The sequence below is a fragment of the Pristis pectinata genome, chromosome 7, assembly GCF_009764475.1.
Source record: "Pristis pectinata isolate sPriPec2 chromosome 7, sPriPec2.1.pri, whole genome shotgun sequence".
NCBI classification, from domain to species: domain Eukaryota; kingdom Metazoa; phylum Chordata; class Chondrichthyes; order Rhinopristiformes; family Pristidae; genus Pristis; species Pristis pectinata.
In genome coordinates, this window is record NC_067411.1 from 103044968 (window position 1) to 103061178 (window position 16211).

At 41.7% G+C, this 16211-nt stretch overlaps 1 protein-coding gene across 1 annotated transcript in view; it reads right to left on the reverse strand.

Moving 5' to 3' along the window:
• Positions 1-16211, reverse strand: part of msh3 (mutS homolog 3 (E. coli)) — a 209193-nt gene that overhangs the window by 136761 nt on the left and 56221 nt on the right. Inside the window, 3 exon segments of the mRNA XM_052019597.1 lie at positions 9168-9336; positions 12867-13054; positions 15820-15952. Of these exon segments, the coding sequence (XP_051875557.1) occupies positions 9168-9336; positions 12867-13054; positions 15820-15952 (490 nt within the window).

Genomic DNA, 16211 nt, shown 5'->3' on the forward strand with positions numbered 1-16211 from the left:
ATAAAACAGAGTGCTGGAAATATGCAGCAGGTCAGACAATATTCGGAGGAGAGAGAAACAGAGTTACCATTTCAGATCAATGACCATGTACTGATCTGAAATATTACTACCGTTTCTCTCTGTACAAAATGCTACCTGACCCACCAAGTACTGGGTATCCCCAGGTAACGAACGGGTTCCTTTTCTACAGACATCCATAAGTCAAAAAATACACAAAATCACTCCATGTGCTTACCACACCTCCACAGCATTGTAATGGTGGTGTTAAGGGGGATCAATCAGCATGAACGTTTATTTACTGTCTTCCTCTGTCTAGTTACAATGGTACAGAACCGGGATGTCCCAGACTCAGTGGCTGGTTTTGATGGGCTTGAGGTATCAGTAGCTCACAGGATATTGTTGCACAAGTATCAATAGAAGCGATTACTTGTCAATTTCCAAAACAACCCTCTTAAGTAGCCTCCCACGGCAACACCAGCAGACTGTCCTTAAGAGACAGTGACATCTGATTACTGCAGGGAGGTTACATGTAAACAGGATATTTTTTCAAGACTGGTTCTCATTTGAATTTAATAATATTAATGGGAGCTTTTTCATAACACAGGGACGGCCTGTGTTTTCTGCATTTATTTTATTTCAGTCGAACCTTCATTTTTCCTTTCAAAAAAGTCTGTACATACGTGCACATTTACACAACGTTCTGCACTATGACAACAAAAACACCTACTTGTACCTGGTCATTTAAACTACATGCTGCTACCTTTGCCAAATGCCAAAATCCATGAAAATTCCCTGATTTCCCTTGAATCATTTAAAGTACATTTGATGCATTTCTGACAAAGTTAATCTCTCAAGTTGAAGACCTGTGTTTTTCTTTCCGCTGATGCTGACTGATGTGTTGAACATTTCCAGCATTTTCTGTTTTTATTTCCAGCATCTGCAGTTCTTTGATTTTCAGATTTATACACCCAACATTGAAGGGCACATTTAAAGTAGCTGCTGTAAGAACAGGAGGAATAATTGAGAGGGGACAATGAGAGCGGGCAGTGGCAGGACCATCAAAAATACGTCACTAAATGGAGAAAGTGGAGGATGGTATCATTACGCTACATGATGAAGGAAGTCCCAGTTTCAGTTCCTGAGTCTGCTGAACCTAGCAAGGCAGACATATCGTGCTATAACTGACTTCAACGTGGCTGGACTAGGGATGAGGAAAAAGAGAAAAACATACTCCCAGGACCCAATAACCTGTATTCCCAAGTTCTGAGAAAAGGTGGCAATGAATATAGTGAATGTGTTGGTAGCTTCTGAAATTCCAGAGAGTAGAAAGTAGCAAAAGTAACCCCATTATTTAGGAAAAGAGGAGAAAAAAATAATGGGGATTATAGACCAGTTGTCCTGACATTAGTATTTGGGAGAATGCTGGACACCCTGATGAAGGAAGTGAATGCATATGAATGTAGGAGGTATGATTAGTAAGTCCGCAACACAAGTTGTTGGTGTTGTTGATCGTGAAGAGGACAGTCTGGTGTTACAGAATGATATTGATCAGCTGTTAAGTGGAGAAATGGCAGACGGAATTTAATTGCAGTAAACTGTGAGGTGTTGCACTTTGGGGGAACATACACTATGAATGGTAGTGCCCTTGGGAGCATTAGGGAACAGAGGGACACTTAGTGTACAAGTCCATAAATCCCATAAAGCCTGCAGCACAAGTAGGTAAGGTAGTGAAGGCAGCATACAAGATCACTGGTCTTTAGTGGCCAGGGCATTTAATATAAGAGCAGGGAAGTCATGGTACAACATTATGAAACTTTGGTGAGGCCACAGCGGGTGCACTCTGTGCAGTTCTGGTCGCCACACTATAGTAAGGATGTAGATTGCACTGGAGAGGGTACAGAGGAGATTTCTTGGTAATGTTGCCTGAGACGGAATGTTTCAGTTATGAGAAGCGACTGGATAGTTTGTTTTCCTTGGTGTGGAGAAGGGTGGGTGAGGGAGAAAATGACAGAGACAGACAAGGTTGTGAGCAGCATAGGAACGGCAAAGAGTGAGAAACTGTTTCCCATTAAAGCCAAAGAGCACAGGTTTAAGGTGAGGCAGAAATGGATTGGAGAGGATCTGAGGACATTTTTTTTTTCACCTAAAGGGTGGTTGTGATCTGGATCACATGGGCCAGGTACTCTCACAGCATTAGGAAAAACCTAGGTGAGCACCTGAGTTGCCAAGGCAGAGAACGCCATGGGCCGAATGCTGGTCAATGATATTGGTCCAGATGGGTACTTGATGGTCGGCATGGATATGGTGGGCTGAAGGGCCTGTTTCTGTGCTGTATGACACCATGAGTCTATGATAACAGGGCACTGAGAAAACAGTGACAGTACTGGGCAGGGTCAATGTGGATCTCTGAAAGGGGGAATCATGCTGGCAAATCTGTTAGATTACTTTGTGGTCCTAAGTAGCAGAACAGGTCACGGGGAGCTGGTGGATGTGGTTTATCTGGAGCTTCTGATAGTCTTCAATAAGGTGTCACTTAAGATTATATTATCCCTAATTCTACCTATTCCACAAAATTAGATTTGGAACTTGGGTTATTGGTCGATGGATAGAAAACACAAAGAGTAAGCTGCTCATTTTCCGGTTGGAAGGCTGTGACTAGTGGGTTACCCCAGGAATCCAGATGTTCACATTTCATTTCAATGATAAGGATCAGGAGACTGAATGTAATACATCCAAGTCTGCTGATGATGTACAGCTGTGCAAATTATGATAAGGATGCAAAGAAGCAGCGAGAGGATATAGACGGTGCTAGTTGAATGCATGAGACAAGGTAAAGAAACGTAATGTGGAAAAATGTGAAATCATCCGCTTTGGGAGGGGGAATTGAAAAGCACAGTATTGTTTTAATGACAAAAAAATTGAAAGGTGTTAGTGTTCAGAGAGATTTGGGTGTCCTCCACACAAATCACAGAAAGTTAACACGTGGGTACAGCAAGCAGCTGGTAAAGCAAATATTAGATTGGCCCTCAATGCAAGAGGAATCCAGCACAGAGGGAGATACCTTACTGAAACTATACTGACCCCACTGAGATCACACCTGAAGTGTTGTGTACAGGTCTGGTCTCCCCCTCTCAGCAAGTGCAACAACAGGTTTGCAAAAGGTCATCAGCTTGTTTCCTGAGAGGACAGGGTTGTTGTTAGAGGAGAGATTAAGCAGATTGGGCCTGTAATCTCTAGAATTTAGAAGAATGACAGGGGATCTCACTGAAACAAATGAGAGTTTTACAAAGCTTGACAGGGTAAATCAGCTATGGTGCTTCTACTGGACCACCAAGGGCCACAGTCTCAAAATAAGAGGTCAGCCATTTGCCTGTCAACTCTGTGGGAAGTATTCTTTTGTTTCAATGAGATCATCTCCCATTCTTCTAAACTCCAGGGAGTATAGGATCAGACTGCTTAATCACTCCTCTAATTACCAACCTGCCTCTCAGGAAATGAGATGAAAAGACAATTCATCATTGAGAGGATAGTTAATCTGCTGAAGAGGGCTGTGGAGACTTGGTCTCTAAGTATATCCATGACAGAGATCGATAGAGTTTTGGTATTAAGAGAGTCAAAGTACTTCGGGTCAGTATAGGAATCTGGCTCGGAGGTAAAAGATCAGACGTGGCACACTCCTGCCTCTATTTCTTATGTTCTTATTCAAGGTTGGCATCCCAGATCACTGAGAGTATAAAAAAATACACACATAGGAGAGGGCTCAGTAAAAACAAAAGGATGCAAATGTTCTCTACCAAAATTTACTTGGACAAGTATGCCAAAGGATGCTGACATCCATGATACTGTCCTCCAGCAACGGTTCAGCAAATTATAGGCCGGTGAGCCTTACATCAGCGGAGAAGATTGTTAGGGGCAGGACCTATTCACATCTGGAAATGCATGGACATATTAGGGATAGTCAGCATGGCTTACAAACTTCATTGAGTTTTTTTGAGAAGATGACGAAGATAATTGATAAGGTACAACAGTGGATGTTGTCTACGTGGGCTTCAGTAAAGCTTCGACAAGGATCCTCATGATAGGCTGATCCAAAAGATTAATTCAATGGGATCCATGGTGACTTGGTAGATTGGATTCAAAATTGGCTTAGGCATAGAAGTCAGAGCGTGGTGGTGGAAGGGTGTTATTCTGACTGGAGCTCTGTGACCAGTGGTGTTCCACAGGGATCAGTGATGGGACCTCTGATGTTTGTGATATGATTTGGACAAAAATGTAGGAGGGCTGATTAGCAAGTTTGTAAATGACACAAACATTAGCAGAGTTGTGGAGAGTGAGGAAGGTTGTCAAAGGATTCAGCAGGATGTGGATCAGCTGGAAAAATGAGCAAAGAAATGGCAGATGGAGAATCCAGGCCACCCACCCAGGACATTCTCTCTTCTATCCTCTCCCATCAGGCAGAAGATACAGGAGCCTGAGGGCACGTACCACCAGGCTCAAGGACAGCTTCTACCCCATGGTGATAAGACTACTGAACAGTTCCCTTATACGATGAGATGGACTCTTGACCTCATGATCTACCTTTTATGACCTTGCACCTTATTGTCTACCTTCAATGCACTTCCTTGTAGCTGTGACACTTTACTCTGTATTCTGTTATTGTTTTTACCCTCAATGCACTCTGTATGAACAGTATGCAAGATAAGTTTTTCACTTACCTCAGTACATGTGATAATAATAAACCAATACAAGTGTGAGGTTTTGACCCCAAGGATTATTGGTGTACAGGGGATCTTGGGGTACAAGTTCATAGCTTCCTGAATAGGGTGGTAAAGGAGGCAGAAGGCAGACTTGCCTTCATCAGTTTGGGTGCTGAGTATAAAAGTCGGGAAATCATGTTACAGCTGTATGAAACGTAGGTTAGGTTACATTTGGAGTATTGTGCGCAGATCTGGTCACCCCATGACAGGAAGGCTTTGGAGAGGGTGCAGAAGAGGCTTACCCGGACATTGCCGGGATTGGAGAGTATTAGCTACAAGGAGAAGTTGGACAAACTTAGATTGTTTTCTCTGCAGCTTCAGAGGCTGAGGGGTGACCTGATAGAAGTTTATAAAATAATGAGAGGCAGAGATAAGATAGACAGAGTCTTTTCCCTAAGTTGGAAATGTCAAGTACTAGAGGGCACAGATTTAAGGTGAGGGGGGATGAGTTTAAAGGAGATGTGCAGGGCAAGTATTTTCTTTAAACACAAGAGAGTGGTGGGTGCCTGGAACGCACTGCCAGGAGAGGTGGTGGAAGCAGATACAGTAGCTACAGGTAAGGGTCATTTAGACAGACACATGAACAGGCAGGGAATGGAGGGAGAGGCCACACACAGGCAGATGGGATTAGTTAAAATTGGCAACATGATCAGCACAGACATGGTGGGTTGAAGGCCCGTTCCTCAGCTGTACTGTTCGATGTTATGTTTCAACAAAAAGGGAGGAAATTGAATTTTTATTAACAGAGATAAATATTTGAATGATCCCTTTTCTTTGTATCATATAATAGAAACCACATAGAATGAACATTCATTCGCACTGCATACTATTGGGAATGAAATCCATTTTCAAAAACCCATCACTGAGAAGTAAATTACACTTCCAGATGTGAAGTCTTTCTGGTCAGGGCAGTTCAATTTGGATATAAACATTTGGCTTCATTCAGCTTAAGCCCGAGAATAGCAAGCTCCTCATAATCCCAGTAAAGCTTGTTCATACTCACAAACAATATGAACCTATATCATTAATCTTTGGAAATACAGTCATGTTGTGCTCAAGTCATGAGACAAGCAGCTGGACTTTTGGATCACTGATCTCGAGAACAAGTCCAAATCCAACCAAGGCAGCTGGGAAATTTAGATTTTTTTTTAATTGCAAATTTAACCTTGGTAACAGCAACAAAAAAACTACTGGATTGTCAGAAAGAACCCATGTCATTCACCAATGGTCTTCAGGGAAAGAAATCTACCATAGTTATCTAGTCTGGGCCACATACAATTCCAAACCACCAATGTGGTTGATTCTTAACAGGCTCCTCACTCTAAGGGCAACCAGGGGCAGACAATAAATGCTAAAAATCCAGCAGTGTCCATACCCCAAACAAATTACAACTTGTGAACATATTGGTATATTATTGTCACTTGTACCGAGGTACAGTGAAAAACTTGTCTTACAAACCGATCATACAGGTCAATTCATTACACAGTGCAGTTACATTGAGTTAGTACAGAGTGCATTGAGGCAGTACAGGTGAAAACAGTAACAGTACAGAGTAAAGTGTCACAACTACAGAGAAAGTGCAGTGCAATAAGGTGCAAGGTCACAACAAGGTAGGTCGTGAGGTCAGCGTCCATCTCATTGTATAAGGGAACAATTCAATAGTCTTATCATAGTAGGGTAGAAGCTGTCCTTAAGTCTGGTGGTACGTGCCCTCAAGCTCCTGTATCTTCTACCCGATGGAAGAGGAGAGAAGAGAGAATGTCCCGGGTGGGTGGGGTCTTTGATTATGCTGGCTGCTTCACCAAGACAACAAGAGGTAAAGATAGAGTCCAAGGAGGGGAGGCTGGTGTCCCTGATGTGCTGGGCTGTGTCCACAACTTTCTGCAGCTTCTTGCGGTCCTGGGCAGAGCAGTTGCTGTAGCAAGCTGTGATACATCCAGATAGGATGTTTTCTAATGGTGCATCAGTAAAAGTTGGTGGGAGTCAAAGGGGACATGCCAAGTTTCTTTAGCCTCCTGAGGAAGTAGAGGCACTGGTGAGCTTTCTCGGCCATGGCATCTACTTGATTTGACCAGGACAGGCTGTTGGTGATGTTCGCTCCTAGGAACTTGAAGCTCTCAACCTCAGCACCATTGATGTAGACAGCACCACCTCCTTTCCTGAAGTCAATGACCAGCTCTTTTGTTTTGTTGACATTGAGGGAAAGGTTGTTGTCATGACACCATTCCACTAAGCTTTCTATCTCCTTCCTGTACTCCGATTCATCACTGTTTGAGATATGGCCTACAACGGTGGTATCATCTGCAAACTTGTAGATGGAGTTAGAGCAGAATCTGGCCACACAGCCATGAGTGTATAGGGAGTAGAGGGCTGAGGACACAGCCTTGTGGGGCACCAGTGTTGAGAATAATCGTGCCAGAGGTATTGCTGCCTATCCTCACTGATTGCAGTCTGTTGGTTAGAGAGTCAAGGATCCAGTTACAGAGGGAGGTGTTGAGTCCTAGGCCTCGGAGTCTGGTGACAAGCTTGATGTTTGGTGATGTTATAATGAATTTATTATCAAACCTACCATAAGTAGTTAGTACAAAATACTCAATTAATACATGCTGAATTCCTTGCCTAATTCCCACAGATTTTAATAGAAAAAGCAGGAAAATTAACCAGCTTGTAGACTGGGGGAATAAAGTAGCAGGTAAACATCCGAGAACATTCTCTCCCACAAATAAATGATGTAACCCTTTACAACCCTCAAGAGAATCTAAACAAATGATTTCTTCATAATGATACGAGTGATGGTCTTAACATACAAATACAATACGGTGTATTATTAAAAATAAAAATATGCTGGAAATGCTCAGTGGCTCAGGCAGGAACATGGGAGAAAGTTCTTCAGCCAATTCAAACTTTACCTCTCATATTCCACTCGATCAGTGTTCTAAATAAGCCCAATATGTTTACGTTTGCTGACTTAATAAATTTTGTGCATTGTTTGATACAACACTACAGTGTTGTCTGCTCAAGGCTAGATTATTAACCTAGCCTGTTAACAACACGTAGATGCAATCACAAGGCAGGCATGCCAATGTCTCTACTTTCAGCTTGTTAAGGAGATTCGTCATGTCTTACAAACTTCTCTGGATGTACTGTTGAAAGTATCCTGACTGGTTGCATCACGGTCCGGTATGGCAATTCAAATGTTCAGGAACGCAAGAAGCTGCAGAGAGTAGTGGACTCTGCCCAATACATCACAGGCACATCCCTCCCCACCATTGGGAGTATCTACAGGAGGTGCTGCCTCAAAAAAACAGCATCTATCACCAAAGATCCCCACCATCTGGGCCGTGCCATCTTCTCACCGCTGCCATCGGGCAGGAGGTACAGAAGCCTGAAGTCCCACACCACCAGGTTCAAGAACAGCTACCTCCCTTCAACCATTCGGTTGTTGAACCAACGAGCACAACCCTAATCACTACGTCAATATGGTAACAATGTGACCATTTTGCACTGCAATGGATTTTGTTTATTTTTTGGTTCTAATTGTATTCTTTCTCCTACAATTCTTGTATGACTTAAGTACAATTTCTGTTTATGTTTTTCTTCTGAGTGTTGTGCCTCTAATGTTGTGTACCTGTGATGCTGCTGTAAGTTTTGCACCTTCGATTACATGTACTTGTTCATATGACAATAGACTCAACTTGACTTGAAGTTAATTATCTTTTTAATTAGCAAAGAGACATTGTTTAAAGGAACGTAGCAAGAACAGATATAATATCATATAATAATTCTTGTCTAGTCTTGAAGTCAGCTAAAGCTGATTAAATTTACATCTTTCAAGTTTGTTCGGAGTTATTTGAGAAGTACAGGATCAAAAATCCCCGTGTACAAATTCCAATACAACTCCTTTCCTATCAGGACTTGCACTTCAACTATTGCAACTTCCTCCAAACAAAACAAGGACGTCTGTGCATTAATCGTCTCCATACTAGGAGACAAATTTCTCATGGCAAAACATCCTGACCTCTCTCTGAATATATTACAGACATACTTTGCAGTAACTAAAACACAACAAAGTTTCTGTAACACAATCTAGAAGTCTCACTGACCTTAAATGCTGGGATGTAATTCATGTTATTTGCCAAGTGACACAGAGTATAAAAGATCAACAAAAATATCTAAACCACAGTTAATGATGACAGAGAGAATTTTTAAAATTTCTTTGTTGCTAAAGTGATGCAAGAAAGCTGAAACTGATTGCCCATCGCATCATTATCTCGAAGTTGCATTATCTGCCTAAAGTTGTATTAGGTTGAAAGTTCTACATGATCAATTTTTCAACAGCGCAGTGCCATAAACAGTGGAGGCGGGGGAAGAATCTGCATCATCTTTTTTTCATCATTAAGACCAATTTACCTCTTGTCCGGAAACGGTAACGTAATCTAAAGATGGTCTGTTCAGTATCAGGCGAACTTCCCTGCGATGCTGCTGCAGTTGGGAAAGCACCCCCTGAATCTCCTGCTTCCGCTGCTGAATTACAGGGAAGTCAGTGAGGTCCCTGAAGAGCTGCGTCTTATCACCCGACCTGCAACGATTTCAAATAAGATAAAATTTCTTTATTAGTCACATGTACATCGAAACACACAGTGAAATGAATCTTTTGCGTAGAGTGTTCTGGGGGCAGCCCGCAAGTGTCACCACGCTTCCGGCGCCAACATAGCATGCCCACAACTTCCTAACCCATACATCTTTAGAATGTGGGAGGAAACCGGAGCACCCGGAGGAAACCCATGCAGACACGGGGAGAATGTACAAACTCCTTACAGACAGCAGCTGGAATTGAACCCGGGTCGCTGGCGCTGTGTTAGCGTTACACTAACCGCTACACTACATGCCGATTTACAGAATTCTCATGTTTACAGAAGTCACTGCTCAAAACAAAAAGAAGAAAACTTTCCAAATTTTTAACAATTAACAAAACTGCACATCCTGATGGCTAAAAATCTCATTTCAAATTTCATTATAATTACATCACTTTATTTTCATTTGTTTTTGTGGGTTTGCCTGCTGGTTCTCTGCCAATTCAAAGTTATTTGGGGCCAAATGTGGCAGTGAGATTAATGCTTCTGGCTATTATTTTAATAAAAATGAGCCAGGACTATTTTGGAAAACCAATCAAGAGATTGTGTGGGTGGGGAGGAAAAGAAAATAAAGCAAGCTAGCAAACTTCCATCTGATGTAGAAGGGCAGCCCCGACAATCAGTGCGTTTCTACAGAAAACTGTCCAAGTGGAAACATTTCTGCCAGTTTTCATGTTTTATCGCTGGCAATGAAACGATGAAATCAACCCATGCAATTACGGGTGTCAAGTGTACTCTGACTGCAAGATTTCACATTTATGATCATCTGCAGAAATTCATTTTGCATCGTTATATTACTTTTTTTTTAAATTAGAAAATTGCAGTGTTTCATAGAACAAAGTAAAAACAAAGGTGCCAAACTTTTGCAACTGCCCTCCAAAACCCAGACGGTTTTGATGGGACGGCAACAAGATGAATTAGGGAGGAGAGCGCTGGAGTATTTGTCGAGAGGAAGCAAGGCAACTGCAAGAGGGAACAAATGACCGGAGCAGCCTGTAAAACCAAGCTGAAGACACGCTCAATATGCTTTATTCATAATCCAAGGGACACATCAAACTCAGCCATTTGACCCATCAAACTTGCTTGAGCATTCAGTAAGATCATGACTTATCCTCTACCTCAAACACCAATTTCCCACCTTGCACACTTATCCTTCCAATCCCTTGCATGCAAGGGAATCCAGGTTCCTTCGAATATCAACACTTTTCAATCTTGCATCGTTTAAGAGATTTTTTTTCTTGCTGAATAACTACATTTCCACATTGTACTCCATCTGCCATGTTGCTGCCAACTCATTCTCCTGGCTTCTCTCTATCCCCTTGAAGCCTCCATGTAACCTCATCACTACCCACATTCCCACTTAATCAGCAAATGTTGAACCATGATATGTGAGCTCCTTAGCCAAACTGTCGATATAGGTAGTGAACAACTGGGACCCAGGCATTAGGTGAAGGGCCTTGACTTGAAATGTCAGGTCTATTTCTCTCCACAGATGCTGCCTGACCCACTGAGTTCCTCCAGCAGTTTGTTTTCACCCAAGCACCAATCACCATACGATAAGCCAATAAACAACACAAGGAGGACCCATTTATCCCTACTCCCTTTTCTGTCTGATGACCAATAATCAATCCATACCAGTATATTATCCACCTGCTTTAACCTGCTCCCCAACCTCCTGTGTGGGGCCTTCTGAAAATCCAAATACCTCACATCCACTGGATTCCCGATCTAATGCACTAGGTAGCTCCTCAAAGAACTCTGCTTGATTAGGTAAACATGATTTCCCTCCATAAACCATGTTGACTCTATTATTATCTTCTAAGTGTCTGGATACCACATTCTTTACCAGAGATTTCAACATTTTCCCTACTGCTGAGGTTAGTTTGGTAGTTCCCATTTCCTCTTTCCCTCTTAAACAGTGGAGTCAAGTTTGCTACTCTCCAATCTGCAGCAACTATCCCAGAATTTATAGAACTTTGGAAGATGATAACCGGAGTGTTTAGTATCTCCTTAGCTACCTCTTTCAAAGCTCTGGAATATAGATCATCAGGTATTAGGATTTATTGGTTAACATCTCCAGAAGTATTTCTTTATTAATACTTATTACTTTTATTCCGTCATTTGCACTAGACCCTTGCTATTATTTCTGGGAAGTTTTCTGTGTAGTCTTCCATGAAGATGGACGCAAAGTATTTATTTAAAACTTTTAACACTTGGCTTCCTAATTTCCCATTATAAACTCACTTGTTTGTTTTCAGAGGGATCTTGATCAGTTGGGTAAGTGGATCGAGGAACAGCAAATGGAGTTTAATTCATATAAGTGTGAGGTGTTGCCTTTTGGGAAGACAAATAAGGGTAGGACTTCCACAGTGAACTGTAGGGCCCTGAGGAGTGTTGCAGAACAGAGGGACCTATGAGTACAAGTACATTGTTCCCTGAAAGTGGCCTCGCAGGTAGACAGTGCAACGAAGGCGGCTTTTGGCACACTGACCTTCATCAGTCAGGGCACTGAGTACAGAAGTTGGGATGTTATGTTGCAGTTATACAAGACATGGGTAAAGCTGCATTTGAAGTATTGTGTTCAGTTCTGGTCACTGTGCTGTAGGAAAGATGCCATTAAGCTGGAAAGAGAACAGAGAAGATTTACGAGGATGCTGCTAGGACTCGGGACTGAGTTATGGAGAGAGATTGAGGAGGTTTGGACTTTTTTTTTGCTCCCCAAATGGAGCATAGGAGAATGAGGGGTGATCTTGTAGAGGTGTATAAAATAAAAGAGGCATAGATAGGGTCAATGCACACTGTCTTTTTTCCCAGGGTTGGGGAATCAAGAACTAGAGGGCATAGGTTTAAGGTGAGAGGGGAGAGATTTAATAGGAACCGGAGGAGCAACTTTTTCACCCAGAGGGTGAGCAGTAAGTGGAACGAGCTGCCAGAGGAAGTGGTTGAGGCAGGTACATTAAAAATATTTGAAAGGTTCTTGGACAGGTACATGGATGGGCTTTGTGGGCAAATGGGACTAGCTTAGATGGGAATCTTGGTTGGCATGGACCAGTTGGGCCGAAGGGCCTGTTTCTGTGCATATGACTTTGTTTTTAAGGGACCAAAATTTGCCCTTTTTATGCACCCATAGAAGCCCTTACAGTCTAATCGAAACTGTACTGAAAATGCGGCAGAGGGTGCATTGGCTTGTCTCCCCATCTCGTCCTCTCCCCGTCAGATATTTGACAGAAATGGATGTGCAAGCTGGAAGCTAGCCTTTTACTGGGTCTTTAATTAGAGACCTGTAAAACTCATCAATTTTTATCCCCATTTACTATGTAGAAAGCAGAAATAATGAGCCCCAGTTTCTCCCCACAGAAGATTAAAGTGTAAATGAAAATGGCATTTCCCTCTGTATTCACAAAGAAACTGCCGAATTCAGCATCAAGATTGCAAGGACTAAATTACAAATATGTATTTTTCTGGTTAAACATACCTGGCCGCATTTTCATCTAGAATCTTCAAGTAGTGATGCACAGGATTCAGCAGTTGTGGCAGCTCCAACAGAATATCACGCAGAAGGGATGAACTTAACTGAGACTCAGCGGCTGGAAGCAATGCCTGGAAACCCACCTCCAAGTTGGATAAAGTACGGACCAACTGGTAGAACTCCCACGTGGAGCACTAAAATACAAGTAGTTATTGGTTAGGGACTTCGACAACCATTGAGATAGCTGCAGTAAAAACAAAGTGATGGAGACACTCGGCGAGTCGGGCAGTGTCTGTGGACAGAAAAATTGAGTTAATATTTCAGGTCAATTACCCTTGATCATCAGTCTGAAGTATCCTCTCTGTACAACTGCTACTCCTGCTGACTACCTCCAGTACTTTGTGTTTGTATTTCAGATTTGCAGCATCTGCAGCTTTTTACATTTCCAATGACTGGGTTAGATACCAAATATCTGGATGGCATGGCATGGGACTGCCTTTATTCAAAAGGAAAAGAACGTCAGATTCAAAAAAAAAGGTCAATTTGTATTGCAAGTAGATTCATAGCGAATGATGCAAAAAGTCTAATCCACAACAGAAAAATCTTCCTCCTTCAGCCCGTAGAGAGTCTCTCATCTCATTCTGTCATCACTGAAAGGCACTGGTGAGCTTTCTTGGCCGTGGCATCTACATGATTTGACCAGGACGGGCTGTTGGTAATGTTCACTCCTAGGAACTTGAAGCTCTCAACCTCAGCACCACTGATGTAGACAGGTGCATGTACGCCACCCCCTTTCCTGAAGTCAATGACCAGCTCTTTTGTTTTGTTGACATTGAGGGAAAGGTTGTTGCAATGACACCATGTCACTAAGCTCTCTATCTCCTTCCTGTACTCTGACTCATCGCTGTTTGAGATACGGCCTACAACAGTGGTATCATCTGCAAACTTGTAGATGGATTTAGAGCAGAATCTGGCCACACAGTCATGTGTGTATAGGGAGTAGAGCAGATCAATGGCTGCATGGCTTACTTTTGTTCTGATTACTTCTTGTGCTTAAATGAGTCTTAAACCCACAACCTTCCCATCGACAAACCAAATGATACTCGATGAGACATGGTAGACACTGGCATTTATGCTATTTCCTCAGCACTTCAGGCATCATCTGAACAATTTAAATTTAAAGGGACAGCTCCCTTCCACTTTTTTTCTTTGCCACTGGTTTCTTCTGCTGGGACTCTGATGTACAACTCAATGGTTGCTGCTCAACCCCGAACCTTCTCCATTCTTCACGTGCACCAACACAGTTACTGTTGGTATGCAATAAAGTCAGTGGTGGGGCAGCACAGTTGATCCTAATCTCTCTGCAGCTAATGTGTCCACATGAAAATTTTTCCAAAATGGTCTAAAAGTGGGACGCCTGGTCGACTTCCCATTTGCTGAACAAGTAACAGAACCCCTACCTCCTGCAGATAAGACAGAAAAACAGACGAGCTTTGGTTGTTGTTAGCTATTCCTCAGTCACCCAAAAGGTCGTTTAGTAACAGGAAAATACTGTCAAAATCCTTACGCTCACAATATTTGATAAACCTCTATGTCAAGGAATGAAATGTCTTTGTCCTTGTGTGTAGTATTATTAAGATAAAACATTGGTGCAAATGAAAGGCAAGGGCACAAGTATGCCTCTTCACTTAAGCAACTTTCAATCTTTCGATGAGCAAATTTCACATGGAATCCATGTTATACAAATACATAACACTGGATTTGCTGCAAATTCACACCCAAACAAACAGGCAGCAACTGCATTTAATAAGCAGTTGCTCATGCACATCGAGGTTTGCTAATATTGAAGCAATAGTTAGATATTCCTGTGCAATTTCAAGACTGCTCTGGTTCTGACCAGAATTTTGGATCCATCGGATAAACCACCATTGAGGTAGTAATAATCCCATTCAGTTTTATACTGTCAAATCAAAGAGTATACTGACAACTAATCTTACGCTGCACCACACAAATTTCAGGAAACAAAAAGCTTCATACTTATTTTCGAGTGGCATTGGTTTACATACTGGATTGTAGACAGATCAATGAGGATGAAACTGCTTTGCATAATTTCACTTTTACACAATGCAAAAAAAATTTCATCTTTTATTAACTTTGATTAATTTTGTATGAAGAAAGTTGTTTCCTAGTTTCATGTATTCCTGATTTGAGATGTGCTGCTGTCCACAGGAATAAAGAACAAAAGATTTTGCAGCATGAAGGTATAATTTTGTGGATTAGGTACTGTGCTGAAAATTACAAAATCAGCTGATTTACTGATATTATTATTTTGATCATGAATATCTACCACAAACATCTCTGAAGTGTCGGATAACAGGCCCGTGTATCTGAGCTGTTATTCATTTTTATGCAATTCTGAGAGAAAATTTATTCACGGCAAAATGGCAAAAAGCAGGTCAGTCAGTAACAGTCACATCAAACTTGTGATTCCTAAACAATCCCAAAATCCCTTTAATCATAACGTACAAATCAAGATCATGCAAAAATCAGCACTTTTACCTAACCTGATTTCCAGTAAAAGTACAAACCTCCCCCCCTCAAAAAAATGTGAGTGCTTCTAAGAGAACAAAGGCAAAGAATTGTTCTCAGTGTCCTGACTGACATTCACTTCTCAACTAAAATTGTCAAAAATAGTCTCTGATCATTATCATTTTGCTGTCTGTAGAGGTGCTGTGAGCATATTGATTCTCACACTACAACAATGTCAGCAAATAAAAAAGTTTTCTGACATCCCAAAGGCCTGAATGCAAATAGAAATCCTTTTGTTTTTACATGCACTCACAGATACTTGTACACAAAGATGATTTTCTGCTTCTTCCCCATAATTTACCAGAGATAAACACTCAAGGATGAACTGGGATGAACAGAGATCTGGCTTACACTCAATGTGCACACGTACCTTTTTGTGATAAATACTACAGATTCCTCTCTCCAGATCAGGGAGCTTAGACAGCAGGCTTTGGGTCTTTGCCAGGACGATGGAATCCGATGATAGGATTTCAGTGACAGCATCCAAGCGTGCATTAATTTCACTGGAAATAAGAGCATTGAAGAAAGGCAATAATAACTTCTGATTATAAAATACAAGGATGTTCTGACTGGTGGATCACCACCAGTTTTAGATTTCAAATTTAGATGTACTAGGAAATAAGGCAGCTGGCACATCAAATAATTTGTTCTAAAATATTTTTAAAAATGAATCAGCATTGAGCAAAAGTCCAGTTATTTGAACATGATGATACAAATTGTGACATTTATAAGATACTTTGGCAGAAGTTTAAACAGGGCCTG